This window comes from Girardinichthys multiradiatus, chromosome 7 (assembly GCF_021462225.1).
Source record: "Girardinichthys multiradiatus isolate DD_20200921_A chromosome 7, DD_fGirMul_XY1, whole genome shotgun sequence".
Lineage (NCBI taxonomy): Eukaryota > Metazoa > Chordata > Actinopteri > Cyprinodontiformes > Goodeidae > Girardinichthys > Girardinichthys multiradiatus.
The window spans coordinates 19217596-19236702 of NC_061800.1; the positions used below are offsets into that span (position 1 = coordinate 19217596).

Sequence of the window (19107 nt, forward strand, 5' to 3'; positions counted from 1 at the left end):
TGTCCTGCAGACTGGTGGAAGAGCATGAAGCAGCTGCTGCCGTCCAAGATGGTGGACACAGAGGACTCGGTTCGCTACAGCACGCCTGAGGTCGGGCAGCTGACGGGACGCAGCGCCGTACCCAGACTGCATGCAGGTAACTGTTCACTGTGGTTACTCCAGGATAAATATCAGCTCCCTTTATATGCTACTTACATTGTTTAATCATGTGTTTATTATTAGTTTATTAACATTTCTTAAACTTCCTTAGACTATTATACAAGAATACATTTTTCCAGCCTCAGAATCTGCCCCCTGGTGGCCATTAGATAGAATGCTGGTTTCAAATATGAGGTAATGGGAACTTGACTGTCATTTATCTATGCATCTTTGCACATTACTGATTGACTTTGTGAGAAGGATTGGAAAATATGGTGCCTTTATGCACAGTCCCATACTACTACTGGTGGTTAAATATCTGTTAGTCTCATTTTTTAAATCCAAAACAGTCAGCTGATGATCAGTTTCTGTCCATCAGAGAAGTTCTGATGTCATAGTCCAACAAAGTTGGAAAATTGTTGATTTTCCTTTTAAAACCAGAAATATTCTTAATCAAGTATACACTAATCAAGCATAACATTATGACTACGATGGGTAAAGTGAATACCACTGATTAGTTCTTTATTATAGGACTTGTTAGTGGGTGGGGTATATAGGCAGCAAGTGAACATTTTGTCTTAAAGTTTTATGTTTTAGAAATGGGCAACGATAAGAAGGTAGGTAATAAGGTATGGTAGACTTGGATCTAATTTTGATGGTTCTTTTGGGGTTCCTAGTCTGCAGTGGTCAGAATCCATCAGAAGTGGTTGAAGGAACAGGTGTGAAACGGTAAACGTTTCACGAGCAGCCAAGGATCATAATGCAAATGGGAAAGGAAGACTGGCCTGTGTTGTCTAACAGACGGGTTAATGCTGGTAATCATACGAAGGTGTCAGAACACTATGTGCATCCTAGTTTCATGATTATGGGGCAGCATAGTTGCAGAGCATCCTCAGTGCCCATGCTGTAAGCCTCACCTTAAAACTTCTGGTGCTAACAAGACCTTTAGGTGTCTAATGGGATTTCTATAAATTATAGGTGGGCAACTACAGGGAATGTAGCAATGAAACTGAAACACCTGGTTTTAGACCACAATAATTCATTAGTATGGTGTAGGGCCTCCTTTTGTGGCCAATACAGCATCAATTCGTCTTGGGAATGACATATACAAGTCCTGCACAGTGGTCAGAGGGATTTTAAGCCATTCTTCTTGCAGGATAGTGGCCAGGTCACTACGTGATACTGGTGGAGGAAAACGTTTCCTGACTCGCTCCTCCAAAACACCCCAAAGTGGCTCAATAATATTTAGATCTGGTGACTGTGCAGGCCATGGGAGATGTTGGATGTTAATCCTGTTGGATGTGGTTCGTCCTTCTTGGTGGTATGCTGACATTACCCTGGATACCGTGGCTCTTGATACATCACAAAGACTTGCTGTCTTGGTCACAGATGCGCCAGCAAGACGTGCACCAACAATTTGTCCTCTTTTGAACTCTGGTATGTCACCCATAATGTTGTGTGCATTTCAATATTTTGAGCAAAACTGTGCTCTTACCCTGCTAATTGAACCTTCACACTCTGCTCTTACTGGTGCAATGTGCAATCAATGAAGACTGGCTACCAGGCTGGTCCAATTTAGCCATGAAACCTCCCACACTAAAATGACAGATGTTTCAGTTTCATTGTCCAACCCCTGTGTGTGTACATACGTTTGCTCCTGGGATTTACATGACAGTGCTCAGTAGACTTCTAGGTGTCAGAGTTATCCCAATTATACAGAATTTCACCAAATACCTAAGTTGAGATGTTTTGGTTGTGTAGGGAACTCTGGATTTGAACAAAGAGAATGCACCAAAACTTTGACTTGATCTTCTGTTCTGGTTTTGTTCACAGAATATGCCCAACCACTGGTGAGTGGTGTGGCAACATTAGGTGCACGTTCGACCTTTAAACCAGACGAAGGGCCTGAACCAGGGTACTTGGATCAAGGCCTTTATGACGCACCCATCCCACCGGATGTTTACCACCCCTACGCAGAACCGCTGCCAACATCAGGATCCGAATACGCGACTCCGATCATGGTGGACATGGGCTGCCACCTGCCCTCCGCAGTACCTAATTTTGTGGGCTCTGGGCCTACCTCACTGCTCACATGGACAGACAGCAGCCAGTCTGGCGGGTCGGCGTACGACACACCTAAAAATGCCAATGGACAGACCACACCCATTCCAGATCTGATCTATCAGGTTCCTCAGAGAAAAACTCAAAAGCCAACGGAGTAGAGCTGAAGAATCCAGATGAGCCCAGAGTGGGGGTGAAAAAAAAATCAAGCTGGGAGGGTTTCTGAACTTGGCTTTGAGTGAACACTACCTTTAGCTTTAGATTCAGCTGGAGATGTCTGTATTTCCTGAACTGTTCTGCAAGGCCACAGATTGCTTGTGTGCCGCCTTTAGAGTCCTACCACTGAAACTACGATGAATGTGTTGGTGAAAAGAAAGGAGGGAGCTGACTACTGTTTGATAAAACCTTTGTCCCCGTTTGTGATGTCCATCTGTGCTCTTCTGAAGCTGTGATTTCCACCCTGGACCCTCCCTTTCAGATGTTTTATCCTAATCAATCACTGCATGTTTTATGAAGTCTCTTACATTCAAATCTTCCTCTAAGAATCTCTTGTCATGGTGCGTTATTGGACCATGTAGTCCGTCTATGGTACGTCTTAGATTTTAAAGCATGACTTGAAATTGTTAATAGTTCTTGTAATTTCATCACTGCAATCCATTTAGGTCAAACGATCATATTTATTCTTTATTTTACATCCTGCTGATTACAGATTACAGACCCCTTTTCTACCCTCGCTCTTAGCGGATCAATCTGTTGCACTGCTGTGGCCGACAGAGTTTTTCAGATTACTTCTGTCACATGAAGTACAGGTCCTTCTCAAAATATTAGCATATTGTGATAAAGTTCATTATTTTCCATAATGTCATGATGAAAATTTAACATTCATATATTTTAGATTCATTGCACACTAACTGAAATATTTCAGGTCTTTTATTGTCTTATTACGGATGATTTTGGCATACAGCTCATGAAAACCCAAAATTCCTATCTCACAAAATTAGCATATCATTAAAAGGGTCTCTAAACGAGCTATGAACCTAATCATCTGAATCAACGAGTTAACTCTAAACACCTGCAAAAGATTCCTGAGGCCTTTAAAACTCCCAGCCTGGTTCATCACTCAAAACCCCAATCATGGGTAAGACTGCCGACCTGACTGCTGTCCAGAAGGCCACTATTGACACCCTCAAGCAAGAGGGTAAGACACAGAAAGACATTTCTGAACGAATAGGCTGTTCCCAGAGTGCTGTATCAAGGCACCTCAGTGGGGAGTCTGTGGGAAGGAAAATATGTGGCAGAAAACGCTGCACAACGAGAAGAGGTGACCGGACCCTGAGGAAGATTGTGGAGAAGGGCCGATTCCAGACTTTGGGGGACCTGCGGAAGCAGTGGACTGAGTGTGGAGTAGAAACATCCAGAGCCACCGTGCACAGGCGTGTGCAGGAAATGGGCTACAGGTGCCGCATTCCCCAGACCTGGGCTACAGAGAAGCAGCACTGGACTGTTGCTCAGTGGTCCAAAGTACTATTTTCGGATGAAAGCAAATTCTGCATGTCATTCGGAAATCAAGGTGCCAGAGTCTGGAGGAAGACTGGAGAGAAGGAAATGCCAAAATGCCAGAAGTCCAGTGTCAAGTACCCACAGTCAGTGATGGTCTGGGGTGCCGTGTCAGCTGCTGGTGTTGGTCCACTGTGTTTTATCAAGGGCAGGGTCAATGCAGCTAGCTATCAGGAGATTTTGGAGCACTTCATGCTTCCATCTGCTGAAAAGCTTTATGGAGATGAAGATTTCATTTTTCAGCACGACCTGGCACCTGCTCACAGTGCCAAAACCACTGGTAAATGGTTTACTGACCATGGTATCACTGTGCTCAATTGGCCTGCCAACTCTCCTGACCTGAACCCCATAGAGAATCTGTGGGATATTGTGAAGAGAACGTTGAGAGACTCAAGACCCAACACTCTGGATGAGCTAAAGGCCGCTATCGAAGCATCCTGGGCCTCCATAAGACCTCAGCAGTGCCACAGGCTGATTGTCTCCATGCCACGCCGCATTGAAGCAGTCATTTCTTCAAAAGGATTCCCGACCAAGTATTGAGTGCATAACTGTACATGATTATTTGAAGGTTGACGTTTTTTGTATTAAAAACACTTTTCTTTTATTGGTCGGATGAAATATGCTAATTTTGTGAGATAGGAATTTTGGGTTTTCATGAGCTGTATGCCAAAATCATCCGTATTAAGACAATAAAAGACCTGAAATATTTCAGTTAGTGTGCAATGAATCTAAAATATATGAATGTTAAATTTTCATCATTACATTATGGAAAATAATTAACTTTATCACAATATGCTAATATTTTGAGAAGGACCTGTATTTTACATTTCGGGGGAAATCTATCCAGTAAATTGGAGACCAAATGTTGCCTTCTGTGATCAAAATCTGTGCCAACATCACAAGTTCAGTCAAATAACCATTAAGGAAGTCTTAATTTAGACAGAGCAGTTTAATATTGTTGCAAGAGGTAGTTTGTCCTGATTATTGTGACTGTTTAATTTTCAAGTCTGTGTTACATCTGTGCTGAAGCATTTAGATTGATTGTTGGTGTCTGTGTAATTTTCAGTCTGTGTGTTTTTGTTTTTTTCAACTGTTCGTGGCTCAAACGTGTAAATGTTGCACCAGTAAACTGTATTCCTCTCCTGCACACCTGTGGCACTGATCCGAGCAAACACTAGGTGACAGGAGGGCAGATGGTGGACAAACGTGCATCAAGCTGCTTCATGTGTTCACAGAACAGCCGCCTCAGCTGTGGAAAGGTGTGCTGCTGTCACGCGTTGATTGTGTTTAATAACCATAGAGTGATTTATGGAGTTTAAAGTTCCCTGGTTGCATAGGGTGAGAGTTTATGGCTCACTGATTGGGGGGAAGAATAAAGATTTTTTTTTTTTTTTTTTTTTAAGGAGACGTTTATTTATTTTAGTCCTTCACTTAACAATTGCACTTCAAATTGGGTCATTACAAAGTAATATAAATAACATTACATAAAGTTTGGCTTTCATATTGAACAAAAGCAGAGTTTTAACAAATGGAGACAATTAAACATGTAAAGTGAGCTGATGCTGCATTCAGTGTGGTAGATGAAGGTGGGAAACTTGTTTTCAACTTTAACCCACTGAGAATTATGCTTTTTAAAGATCAAATACTAAAGAGGAGTCACTGTGAAAACAAAGCGTCTTATGCTTAAATTTTGTTTTACAAAGTTACATTTTTTTCTCTAATGTGAACCATTTCAGTGTAGTTTTATTCTAGGGTTGTTTATTTCATAATATAAAAGTAGAAACTTCACTGTGGAATAACAAACAAGTACCTGGTGTACCAGCCTTTATTAAAGAAAAAATGTATTAATGTTTTACCTTTAGAGTACCACAATGTACACAAAATGCCAACAAATTGTTCTCAAAACATTTCACTGTATAAATAAAAAAATACACTACTAAAGTCGAAGTTTAGTGTAGGTTTTGGACAGAAATATTTCCTTCAACAGTGAGGCTAAAAAGGAAAAATATTGGATTTAGGGGTTCCTGACTGCCCGATCCAGCTGAAAATCGGGCCAATTCCAGTCCCAAGCTGATTACTCTCTCTAAAAACTAGTATTTAGCTGTTCAGTTTAATAACAAATATTTTTGGTTTTATTCCTAAAAACCGACCTCTCCCAAATTATTTTATAAAACGAGAAAAAGTGCTTCCATTACTTCATCTCCAATATGGCGTGTCCCTACTGTGAGGTTTGCAGGTATGCAAGATCTTCTGCCATAGCACAGACTACCTTCATACAAAACAGGAATAAAAAGAATTTAAGCTAAGGTTAAAAGGACATGTTTGAATTTCAGCTGAGGTACAGTGAGTGCAGCATGATAACCTTTTAAAACAGCTTGTTTAGAACATTTACTTGAAACCTTTCACATGTGGATCAACTGGTTAAAGTTTTTAACTGCTGATAAATTTCCCTGAATTTTATCCTTCATTTTTTTTTTTCATTATTTCTGTTTTAGCCCTCAGCATCATGACATTTCATTCCTTCATGTTCTTCCCATCCTTTCCGAACTTCCACCAGGCCAAGGTGAGGACGACGGCCATCAGCAGGATCAGGCTGCTGGTTACCAGGTAAGCAATAGGCAGGAAATAGTTCTGGCCTCCGAACCAGGTCAGCGTGGTCAGCACCACTTCCTTTCTGCCCTGGAAGTACTGCACAGGGAAGTCTGAAGAGGCGGAAGGTCAAGGCTTCAGATAATAGATCACATGGAGAAGCTCTGTGGAAGTAGTCTAACAGGTACAATGCAAATAAATTTGGCATTTCTGGTAAAAAGTGTAAAAGTTTTAAAACAAGTTCATGTTTCTTTCACAATGAAGAATAATCCAACCTTTGATTTGAGTACATTAATTTAGCGAGGGGTAAAAAGTTCCTGTAAAGAAACTAAATCAGCAGGGCCACACTTAAACTTATTGGTTCTTTGTACAACACACTTTTGCCTTCTCCAATAACATCTAAAGGGTTGGACCACCTAGAGGAGAGGGCTCAATCAGTCCTCAAAGGCTGGTGTCCTGATAATTTTAAATGCGTCCTACACGCCTGACTTAAATGGCTAAATTACCATCTTAACATGCAGTCGAGCTCTGTTAATATTTGAGTCAGAGGTGTTGAAACACAGAAGTATTTGAAAAGTGCAGGAACCTGGTGCTAGAGGACTGGAACTTGAGATCCCTGATGTAGGTCATCCAGATAGGATTTAGGTCTGGGATGGCCAGGGCAGAAGGTTATTTTGATCTGGACATATTGTTTGGATCATTATCCTGCTCAGTGACAACCCATTTGTAGTTATTTTAGTGGGTAAAGTGTCTTATTTAAAATGTCAATGGAAGCTAAGAAAATTGCTAGAGCCTTCACATCTAGTGATTTTTTTTCTCACATATTTTAACAGTTCCAGGAAAAGTCCAAGTAGAACATGGCAAACTCAACCTGTTTACGTTTGTGAGGGTAGGAGAGAAAATGCATTATCCTGACGTGCCTCCCAAGCAAACGGCTGGTATATAGGTGGTGTCTCACTGTCAATAACAGAGCCACACAATATCAATGTGGGCTTTATTACAAATGTCTGAAATACAGATCTGCCTTACTACACTATATGTTCTCTTGTCTTTGTCATTTTGAAGAGTGGCTTAGAAATACGGAGCTCTGTATCACCTCATAGTAACACTCCATGAAACAGAAGTTGTGGAACATGATTTCTTAATGGAAGACCCACCCCCCCATTAAATTTACTCAAATTATTCAGTCTTTCTCAATATTTAATGTGAGATTATTCAGTGGCAAATAAAGCTGAATTCATTTTAGGTTATTTTACACATTTGTACCTGGGGTTGCAGTACTTAATGTTTAATTGGTTCAGAGCAAACAGAACTTCAAACAAGAATAAGGCGGTAAGTGCCTGCAAGTAGTTTCCAATGAAAACTACAGTGAAAGGATACTGTAGGATATATCGATGGTGTAGTTCCCCTTTGGAAGACCCTTTGTGAAGGAAGCATCTGCTCTGTTTAAAATCCCATAAAGCTTCTTGAAGTTGGGGAACGCTGCCTCCCTCATCCAGATGATCAGATCCTCGTTAATAAAACCACTGTTGGTCGGGTCGTGTGGGTCCAGATCATATACAGGTTTCTGCCAGTACACAGGCTGTCTTGTACCTGCAGAGAAAATGTTACAAGTGAGAGCAACGAAAACACTTCCTGTGATTGAGGTTTACGTCTCTCTCTACCTTCAAACGTCGCAGCCAGAGTTAGATTGTCCGTATTTGGGTTGCGAAACTTGACGTTTTTGTCTGTGTACCATGTGAGGCCCTTCCGTAGCAGAGGAACAGGAATAGTACGACTCCTGGAGGGATGATAGGTCAGCGTGAAGGAGTCTGGAAGGAGACGTGCGAGTTAGTTGTCCAATGTAGACAGTAGTGACGTGTGGTCTGATGAGTGTTGTGAGCATATTTACCATTGAACATACTGTTGGCGACCGCTCCACAGGGAGCGATGGGGACTCCTGCATCTTTTGCAAATGGCTCACAATAAGAACTTGGGTTCTACAGGAGAAGATAGAGAGAATTAGTTCTTCAAGAATGAACCAGATGATTTTAGTCCATTTCATGCTGCAAATCTATGCATCGTTGTGATTTAAAAACCTCCACATTTTCTCAAGTTAAACTAGTTTCTTCTCGGTTTCTCTTCAGAAATTGTGAACTCTCCCCTTCAATGTCGGGAAAGACACATTTAGCAATAATAATTAAATCAATGTCCTTCAGCTGTCATCAATTTTTAGCAATCATTACCTATATACAGGGCGAAACAGGACAAATTACCCAGTTCTCACCATTAGATTTCTGTACATCACATAATATAACATTCATTACACATTGATGTAACTCTTCCAATCAGATCATTGATAAAAAACATGAGGATCAAACAAATCCTGATGATGTAAATCTGTTTATTTCCATTGATTAATCAGGAGCTGTAACATTCCTTAATGCATATCTAAGGTTAAGCCATTTTTAGTCTAGCAGGTTACCATATTACAAGTTATGTACTGAATATGAGTGTAAAATACAGAGTGTTAGCTTTATTTTAAGGGATTTATCAATTGCAGCATTATGTTTCTTTTTGAGGCTAAACTGTTGTTAGAAAATTGGATCCAGAGTTTTCTCTAAATAGATTCGGGCTTTTCTTTCTATTTCCATGTTTTTAAGCCAGTAAAAGATATTACATTAATTAATCTGACTTTGAGCTCTGCATATGGAAGCTGTTAGTGTGAATCCACAGCATGCGGTCATGAAATCTCTTGGTGGAAGTGAAACAGACCATCAGCAAGCCCCGAAGCTTAAAAAAGCCTGGAAAGTATAGCAGTCCAATAAATAAATGCTGAGGATTCGTGGCAAGGTGCACGTAGTTTATCATGAGCTGGTAAGCTTACGTAAGGCTTTAGTATGATCTCAACTGGTCATGACTGGTAAACTGAGATGATCCTCTGCTAGAATATGACAAGTGGAATGTGTGGCGCAAAAGGCTCATCATCATCTGCAAAAAAGGGTTTGCAAACCTTCAGGTGATCGTGGATGGTACGTAGGCATACTCATGTGTCAGAAATCAGTCAGTTACAGCGACTCATCATATCCTTGTCACACTAAAACCTTAACTTTCAAGACATTTGTTTTTTTTTTTTTGTCATAGACCAACACAAAGTAGCATAAATTGTGAAGTGGAAGGAATAACCTATCTTACAAATGCAGTTCGCCTGTCAGCAATTCAACGTTAAGATATTTATAAATGCAGCTGTTCTTTGAAGGCGGCTAACAAGAAGACTGTCAGAGAAAATTAATGAACAACCAGAAAAGCCAAGAACAGAGAACTAACCAATTGTAACATTAAATTGTAGAGTACTTTAAAGCAGGGTTAGGTCACCTGAAAATAGAGTCGGCACAATCAAGACGTGGCATTTCACCTAAACTCACAACCTCAGCAAAGAGAGAGCATTAGAGAAGCAGACAAGACAACCATGGTAACTCTGGAGGAGCTGCAGAGATCCATAGCACTGATAGCTGTTCCATCAACTGATGGATTAGTGCTGCAATCCACAAATCAGACCTTTAGTGAAGAGTGGCATGAACGATATTAAAGTTGGCAAAGGGCCATATGAAACATGTAGAACAAGGTGTTCTGGTCAGAACACCTTGAGCCATATGAAATCGAACGGTTCACCCTGGTAGAGACATACCTCAGTAGACCTGTAGCTGTAATTATAGCCAAAGGTGGTTCTACAAAGTGTTAACGCAGGGGCTGAACACTAATGCAAATCAAATCCCTAAAACACTTTTGCAAGGATACTGCATACCACTTCAGATAAGGTTAAACATAAAGAGATACCTTTAACTTATTCTTCCTGCCCAACATCTGTTCATCATCTCTGGAGTCCATATACCTGCGGAGGTTCTGATGGAAGTTTCTGAGACCATAGTAAAAAAAGACATCTCCCTGGGGAAAATATAAAGCAATGTGATTTAATCTAAGCTGCACACAATAAATAGAAATTAAACACGATACATGTTGGATGCTGATTTTGAAGTTCACTGATGAAAGGGCCTAAAGTTCTGATGTCACAGTATTTCCAGTAAACATACAGGGTTGTTACCTTAAATGCTCTGTCAATGGAAAACTCCACCTTGCAGCTGCAGGTCTGCGCTGCGTAGCTCACATTTTTACGCAATTGAAAACATTGATCACAGCTCCCGAGCTCAGTGTAGTCCAGCTGGAAGGATTTTGAACATTAGTAAATTAGGATTTAATAGCTCATGGACTTCTTCAAACCTTAACCCTGTATCCTGTCTATCTTTGTCACTTTGTTTATTGAACACAGAGGCAATGGAGCCTCTGCTTGCTGTGTCTCTTCAACCTACACATGTTGGTGTATATTCAACTTCTACACATCAAAGTGAGAACTTAAGAGCAGATTTATACTCACCTTTACTTTCTGTGTGCTCTGCACGGTGAGAAGCAGCCACACTCCGAGCAGCATGCAAATCAAAGCCAGGAGGTAGAAGAAAGGCAGCACAGTATTAGCAGTTAGCATCGGTGACCAGGCGGGCAACCGCTGCTGCTTGAAGGCTGAATTGTCAGGCCTCCGAGCCAAGGGTCCAGACTTGTCTTTGGATTTCCCCATGGGTGGGACCGTTGGCTGAGGGCAGAATGAACTTGGCGGAAGCCGGAGGTTGAAAACAGCAACCGAGAAGGCGACAATCTGTCTTCTTTTCCTGTTTTTTATGTTGGTGATATCAGCCTGTATATGCAATCATACACACACAGAGCAGGCTCTGCAGGGTGGGGACACGGTTACAACCCGTTACTCATTAACTACAATTTCTTGCCTAACTACCTCTTTCTGTTAACTTAATTTTTCTTTTTGTGTTTTCTGTTCCTCTAAACCACTTCTTTCCTGTAACAACGTTGTTTTATCAGACCATACAAGATTTCAACCCCTTGTAAGTAAAAACAAAAGCATCGCTTTATTCTAAAGATACGACTAAGGGTGATTTCCTGTTGGGTGAGTAAACCAAGAGTGACTTCCTGTAAGAACAAACAACAGTTTGGAGGTTTTATTCTGAGCCAGTTTATTGCATGCATCACACATACACAGATATTTTACACAATCTAATGGTTCCTTCACCATTTCCACCTAACGTCACAGTTATCCATACTTTCTGCATTTTTAAGCAGGTTTCATAACATTCTAGTTAAAGGAAGTACAGCTTACATGAAACATCACTCTGAGGTTGTCTTCTATTTGATTATTAAATACAGATTTTGTCATGCCTTTTACTTATATTTGAAAAAATAAAACACCAGGATAGATGCTTTGCTTAGTATTACAACCAGACCCAAGGTCCAGTTTAAAACTGATTTAAAGTGGTTGAGAGGCCAAAAGAGGAGTGAATGCCCTTTTTTTGATTTTGAAAGAATATGGGGTCTGTGACCTACTGGAAAAAAAAAAAAAAGACAAACATCAAAATGTGATGGGGCATTTACATGTAAAAAAGGATTTTTTGGGGGTAAATTCAGATTATCTTTTAGAAAACTGAATAAAAAATGTAATCTGGAAACTTAAAACATTTTTTCACATGTTTCCTTTGTGCAATACTAACCCAGACCTGGAAAAAACTCCAAGAAATGTCTGTTTATATTGATAAAAAAAAATGAAGACGATAGGAAACAAACAGTATGAAGCCTCTCTGTGTTCATTTAAAACAATAACACGTCACACGGATGTTCAATTAAAATAGTCCTATTTTAACTTTGTCTTCTTTACAAGCAGTCAGGACTCCACTCTCCAGCAGCTTCATAAAGTCCAGTTTGATCTAAAATGACAAACATGGTGCAAAATATTCAATCATTAATCTGGACAACAATCTAAAACTACTTTTCAAGTTTTCTAAAATAAAATTCAAATTCAAATTATCACAGGTTTTTATTGGCCAGTATCCGATTTTTTATGGTACAAGATAAAAAAAATAGTCAGTCAGTCATTTTCTACCGCTTATTCCATAGTGGGTCACGGGGGAGCTGGTGCCTATCTCCAGCAGTCTATGGGCGAGAGGCGGGGTACACCCTGGACAGGTCGCCAGTCCATCGCAGGGCAACACACAAACAACCAAATACACACTCATTCACACACCTAAGGGCAATTTAGAGTGACCAATTAATCTAACAGGCATGTCTTTGGACTGTGGGAGGAAGCCGGAGTACCCGGTGAGAACACACACATGCACACGGAGAACATGCAAACTCCATGCAGAAAGACCCCCGGCCGGGAATCGAACCCAGGACCTTCTTGCTGCAAGGCAACAGTGCTACCAACTGCACCACCGTGCAGCCTTGATAAAAAAAAATAAAAACGTAAGAAATTATCTGAATCTTTTATTTAAAACAAGAGAAGCGACAATAATTCCTACTGCTGCTAAAATAAAGACACTTTATTAGAGTAATAATGTTTTTTTTATAAAATTTATTTAGCATTTGATTGTGACACAAATACTTTTTTATGTTTGAGTTAAGTGCTTCCTGTACAGAATATATTACATTTTGTTGCAGACATGCTGCCTTTAGGTTGCCACTTGCAGTTTACACTACATTTTTTTGGTGAAAACGGAAGAGTTTCGTTGCGTTGCTACTGTTATTGTACGTGACAACAGCACACGTTTTCTCTGAAGATGGCACAATTTGAGAATTGGTTCCAGAGTGTAACGTTGTGAAAACGTCCTGGTCTCTGCTGCCATGTAGGCGGAGTGTCGTTGAGTCTCAAAGAACATACATGGCGTGGCGGGGGAATTACTCTGTTGTCTACTAGTGTCGTGTGAACGGAGATCGTAGTTAAACCTCGTGTAAATGTGTTGACACACACAGAAAAACAATCCGGTTTTAAATGGATCATTGTCCTGTACACAGGGCCTTAAAATAGTGTAACTTTAACCTGATTTCACCTGATTATGATTTTCATAACCTAATTCCAATCCATCCCCAAACTACAGAATTTGAAGCTGACAGGCTTCTTTCTTCCAGCTGACTGGCAGTGAGCAGCAACTAAGTGGACGAGGATGCCTGAAAATCACGCCACTCTACTCCAGTGATTCCCAACCGGGGGTACTCGTACCTCTAGTGGTACGTGAGCAAATTGCAGGGGGTACGTGGAAACATTTTATATTTTATTCCCGAGATGACAGGTAAATATCATCAGTTAGTAACCAAAAGCGCAAAAAATAAAATAAACTACAGTAAAGCAACTATAGGTGGGAAAGACCAGAGCAGGGGTGTCATTGCTGTTCACCTGCACGACGCTCTGCTAATGATCTATCAAAGCTTATCAAGGACAAGGACAAGCTATCTCAGGTGTCTCATTAAAGCTCAGTTAAATGATGAAAACAATGTCAAACTGATATAGTGAGCCTGAAAGTTATCTTGTTAAGTGTTCTGTTGCTGATTTTTCAGTTTAAATTTCTGTTTATTGGGGACTTATTCAAAAGAGATCCAGTTTTTGTTATAACAAAAGCAGGTTTATTATTTATGTTGATTTTCAATTTATTTAGATTATTTATTCACTTTCACGGCAACAGTTATCTTTATGTTTAATTTGAGCTGATTTTAACTTAATAATCCGTTGTTGTACATTCTATTTTTACTAACACGTTTGACTGAGGGGGAACCCGGGTTGTTGTAATACAACAAGTAACACAAGTCTACTCTATGCTCCACAAAGCTGGAGAAAACTTTGGTCACTCCGTCACTTTCTCTGGTGTCTCATTATTTCGAAGTCTTAACTTTCTGGTATACTTTCATAACAAAAACCAACCCAAGCCTAATCACAGGTGATAAAGGACAAAAGAAGAAAATCTGAATTTCTAGGTATAAACCGGCATGCAGTTTTAGATGAGGTGACAGACCTAAATTGCTATCACAAACCATCTCCATCCTCACTTAATTGAGGGAGAAATACTGGAATATCAGAGGAAATGCTTTTTACATTGCTCTCTCACAATCCCATGGGTGGTTTCAGAGGGGATGCGCAATGCCTTCTCCACACAGATTTTATCAAAATTTGTTTGCCGTGGCAATCCGCAATCAACTGACAACTAATCAGAATCGGCACAATTTCTCTTGATCGACTAAGTTATCAGCAACTCAAATTGTAATTCTCCCACGTTCTTTAAATGCATCCCATTTGAAAACTCCCACTTTGTTCAGTCTGTAAACATTTCAACCAACAGCACCTTCGTTAATGTACTTTCGGATAAAGGCTAGGGACATATGCTTTGAAGAATAAATGTTAACTTGTTATCCTCTATTTTTCTGTTGGATAGGAAACTACTACCTCTCCTAAATGACCAACAGCACATTTTATTTTTCATGGTCAATGTTTGTTACGTATATTTGCTAAATTAAAACAAACTTTACAGATATGAAATAGATAAGAAAATAAGAACTAGCTGGCTGGACATCCAAGAACACAGAAAATTGGTATCGGCTGCCGATCTGGTCTGGGTTAGGGATCCAGGTCTGATCGGTGCATTTCTAGTTTTGCAGATGTATAAAATGGGACAATTACTGGAGTTTTTAAAGCTTGTTTGTAGATTAGCTGAATGCTTTGGGAAAGTAAATGTTATTTGGGTCATTTCTGGGGAAGTGTGCAGCTTACTTCTAGGTACAAGTAGGAGAGCTTCCTGGGAAAATGCTATTGTTCCATAGGACACCCTTCTTTCTTAGAGCACTGAGCCTAATGGCAAAGATTGGCTTTTGATCATATAAGAAGAAAAGAGTCCTAACTCAGATGCTTAATTGATTAAAGCAGACGAGCAATAATCCATAACACATTTTTGAGCCAGCACAGATCTAAAAGTAGCTCCAAACATTAACTCTGCTAATAGTTGTTGTGTATCATGTTTGTCCAGCGGGGGGCAGTAGCTCACCTCAGGAATGTCCAACATCCGCCTAAGCTTCTGGTCCCTCCAGTTCCAATCAACAATCAGGTACTTCAAAGCCTGCAGGTTCAAACCCTCTGGAGAAAAAAGATGAGAGTGAAACACCTTCAGCATCTTTGAGATGGTTTTAAACAAACCATCATGCCCACACCCACCTTTCTCAATGAGAGCACTGATCCTGCCTGGTGTTCCTACGCCAATGTGTGTGATGCCTTTCTGCAGCAGCTTGACCTGCTCCTCTATCTAAACAGAGAAAACACAAAAATAACAGCTCCCTTCATGATTCACAATTCGCATGTTTCCGATACATCTATAGGAGCTACCTTGATGTGCTTTGCGAAAAGTTTCACTGCTTTGGCTTCACCCTTGAAAGCAGTCAGCTGCCTGCAAAGGAAATGATGATCGATAAGAATTTGAACATAAAGTGTCTTGCAAAAGTATTCACACCCCTTTATCTTTCAATCACCTTACAACCACAAACCTCAGATTAAGACGACTGTATGAAATGGACCAAGTGGAAGTACAGCGATACATGGGTTTCAAATATCCTATAAATAAAAATCTGTGAAGTGCAATGTGTGCATGTATTCAGCTACTTTAAATGTAATACCCCTAAATAAAATCCTGGGCAGCCAACTGACTCCAGTCAGGAACTGAGCAGCCAAGTTCCTTAGTAAATAAGAATCCAATGCAGCTTTTCTGTGCAGGCCTCAAAGGTTTGTTAGAGAACAAACAGCATCATGAAGACCAAGTAGGGGAGAACGTTGTGGAGAAGTTTAAAGGAGGTTTATGGTATAAAACAATATGCCAAGCTTTGAACATCTCACAGAGCTCTGGATCATTCTATCATCTAAAGACAGAAAGAGTATGGCACTACTGCAACCCTACTAAGCATGGCCGTCCACCTAAACTGACAGGCCGGAAAAGGAGACCATCAATCAAAGAAATGCAAAAAGCGACAACTCAAGTAAGAATCTGTTCACAACTATAAATCTGGCTTTTATGGAATAGTGACAAAGATAAATCTATTGTTGAAACAAAGCCAGAAGGTCCTATTTTAAGTTTACTATAAGTAATGTAGGGGACACAGCAAACATCTGAAAGAAAGTGCTCTGGTCAGATGGGACCAACACTAACACTGCACATCTCTCTAAACATTGTCTCTCTTTAAAAATGAACTAAAATACAACAAGAAGCATCTCTTCTTGAGAGTAAACCGATACTAATTCAAGACAAAAGTGAAAGATCCAAAGGAAAACAAAAAACACATAATCAAAACCAAAACTGAAACCAGTGGCTGAAACCACAAGAATTAAGTCTTCCCAAATAGAGTACCTTGGCTATAAAAGTCACAAAAATGACTGAAGCGAAGCAAAGCCAAGAGAACCTTAAAACACACAAAAGTCAGCGTAACAAACAGACAACGGCTGAAGGGTAAGGCCAGCTTTTAAATGTCCCCCTCATCCATCTGGTCTCCTCAAAGGCAGCAGTTGCTGGGTGGGCGGTGCTGTCCAAATGTCCTCCAGCCAAGCATATCTGGACAGGTCAACCATGAAGGCCCGGCCAGGAGTCCACCAGTAGAGGGAGGCAGCCAAATAGCAACTGGAGATGTAGTAACAGGAAGAACCTTCCCACATGGAAAAGTATGTGGTCCTTATTTTTGACGTTTTCATATTTTATTGTCTGACCCTCCCAAATCATTCAGTGTATTGAGGAAAGGTCACATGCAAATTATTGTCTTGATATATCATTATTAGAAGATAGCCCAAGCTCCTTGAAAATATAACAAACAGTGCATATAGCCCTGGCTTATCTTATATCATTTGTAACTACGCATAATTATATAAATGTAACAATCCAAATGAAATATTTGACAGAAGAAGATATAAATATTTAATATTTGGACAAAACAGACTAAACAAAAGGTGCCAAGATCCAGTATTCCTGTAACATCAGTCCTAGACATCCGGCTCCAGTGTCACCCGACTCAATATCTAGTTTTGAAATATTATCAAAGCGTGCAAATCATTTTCTCAGTCTTTAATATTCAGTAAATACATTTCATTAACTAGAACATAGTGTACATTGTGCAGTGCACACCATGTTAATGTATTTACCTATAAAACGTCTGTTGAAAAGATGACCACAAAATCAAGAATTATTTGTTGTCTCCTCAGGATGACATATTGGGTAGCAAATTGCTTTCCAAGCAAGCATTTAGTTTCTTCTTGTACCAACATCAAGGGCCTAAAGAGACAATTAGAGCAGCAGCACTAAATGTAAAAAAAGTTGAAGATTCTGGAGAAGAGCCTGAATTTCATTGTGACATAAACAAGGTTCCATTAAAGTGGTGAAGCCATTTGGAGAATGGTAGTCATTGAAGAACGCCAAACGCACATCCAAGACACAAGAAGAAAAGAAGAGATGTTTTGTTCAAACTTTGATGATATCTGAGGTTTTTCACACTTCATGGACAATCCACCATCTATGTGGGGCGACGGTGCATCCGGTAACCAGTGGGCTGCCGGTTCCAACCCCTGCTCCACCTGTCTCAGTCGTTGTGTCCCTGGGCAAGACGCTTCACCCGTCAGTGTATGAATGGGTGGGTGACTGATTGTAGTTTAAAGCGCTTTGGGGTCCTCAGACTTGATGAAGCGCTATACAAGCGTGGGGTGGGGCTCACTGAAGAGTTCAATGGTCGCTGTCGCAGAATACCGGAAAAACTTTCCAGATTTCAGAAAGCACACTGTGCTAAATAAATAAATACCAGCCTGTTTCCAGCAATGTGAAAAATAAACATTGAACATTTGAAGTTCAAACATTCTTTTAGTAAGACTAAGTTACTTACATGCGTATTCATTTGCTCTTGAGACTTAACATAAATTTGTGACGATTTGTAATTTTGCAAAAGTTGATGTTAAAGCACCAAAATCTGTGTAATAATTACAAAACATTTGTACAATTTCTAAAGGTAGCAACAGTTATTATTATAACTAAAAACCTTTGTTTCCATGTTATGTGAACTGTATCAGGTTCATTGTAAGTTTGAGGTACCTCTTAAGGTCAACCAATATTCTTGAAATTTGGCGCGTTCTCACTTTTTATGTGTTGGAACATTTTTAAAAGGTCAGAACTTTATTTATTTATTTATTTTTTTGCCTTATATAAGGACCACAACAACATACAATGCCCACAGTGACATATAACACTAGAACTTCATGCTGTGGGGAGACTTCTTTTCAGCACTGACAAGGAAACTAGTGGAGCTGCAAAACACTTGACACTGGTGCACAGGTTCACCTTCCAGCAAGTCAGGAAGCTTAAACATACAGCCAGAAGGCAAGACTTGAAAACTGTTGCTCCCAGATAATCTGCACCCAACTAACTAACTGGGCTTGAAATATTTTGCAAAGACTGGGCATAAATCTCAGTGATGTCCAGAGCTGGAAGAAACATTTCCCAAAAAGACTTGTAGCAAATGTGGTTCTACAAATTACTGACTCATGTAAGTTTAATACAAATGCAAGCTACTAATCTTAAAAAACATTTTGGGTTGCTGGTTATAACAAAGTAAAAAAAAAAATGAAATGACTTTTACAAGACACTGGAGTTTCACTGTAATTTCTGACAGTCCAACATCACTGGATGTTTACTTACTTAATGAGGTCAATAGTTCGAAGCGCAGAGCTGCAGACAATCAGTATAACCACTGAACTCTTTTCTGTATGCTGCTTTTGGATCTTTGCCCACTTGGGACAAACTGAGAACAAGAAAACAAAAAAGCAATCGAAGTCAAATACATGACTCTAGTTGTAAACATCTGACAACACAAAAAAGTGTCAGAGAA

At 40.0% G+C, this 19107-nt stretch overlaps 3 protein-coding genes across 6 annotated transcripts in view; 1 reads left to right on the forward strand and 2 right to left on the reverse strand.

Moving 5' to 3' along the window:
• Position 1: 1 nt before the first annotated feature.
• LOC124870948 (discoidin, CUB and LCCL domain-containing protein 2-like) lies at positions 2 to 2744 on the forward strand. Its single transcript, XM_047369821.1, has 2 exons — positions 2 to 136; positions 1972 to 2744. The coding sequence occupies exons 1-2, from the start codon at positions 25 to 27 to the stop codon at positions 2358 to 2360; spliced, it is 501 nt and encodes a 166-aa protein (XP_047225777.1). The 5' UTR covers positions 2 to 24; the 3' UTR covers positions 2361 to 2744.
• Positions 2745 to 5135: 2391 nt separating this feature from the next.
• On the reverse strand, positions 5136 to 11214 carry tmem30c (transmembrane protein 30C). The gene is made up of 7 exons (XM_047370097.1): positions 10757 to 11214; positions 10427 to 10543; positions 10162 to 10269; positions 8237 to 8324; positions 8010 to 8156; positions 7726 to 7938; positions 5136 to 6458 (listed from the first exon to the last, which is right to left on the reverse strand). The coding sequence occupies exons 1-7, from the start codon at positions 10952 to 10954 to the stop codon at positions 6271 to 6273; spliced, it is 1059 nt and encodes a 352-aa protein (XP_047226053.1). The 5' UTR covers positions 10955 to 11214; the 3' UTR covers positions 5136 to 6270.
• A 163-nt stretch (positions 11215 to 11377) lies between these two features.
• The window catches only part of cmss1 (cms1 ribosomal small subunit homolog), a 37626-nt gene continuing 29896 nt past the window's right edge, over positions 11378 to 19107 (reverse strand). For all 4 annotated transcript variants that reach the window (XM_047370098.1, XM_047370099.1, XM_047370101.1 and 1 more), the window contains exons 7-11: positions 18918 to 19020; positions 15584 to 15644; positions 15416 to 15503; positions 15249 to 15337; positions 11378 to 12146 (exon numbers count right to left, since the gene is read on the reverse strand). In XM_047370098.1, the coding sequence (XP_047226054.1) occupies positions 12063 to 12146; positions 15249 to 15337; positions 15416 to 15503; positions 15584 to 15644; positions 18918 to 19020 (425 nt within the window). In that variant the 3' untranslated portion in view covers positions 11378 to 12062. The remainder of the gene's footprint in view (positions 12147 to 15248; positions 15338 to 15415; positions 15504 to 15583; positions 15645 to 18917; positions 19021 to 19107) is intronic.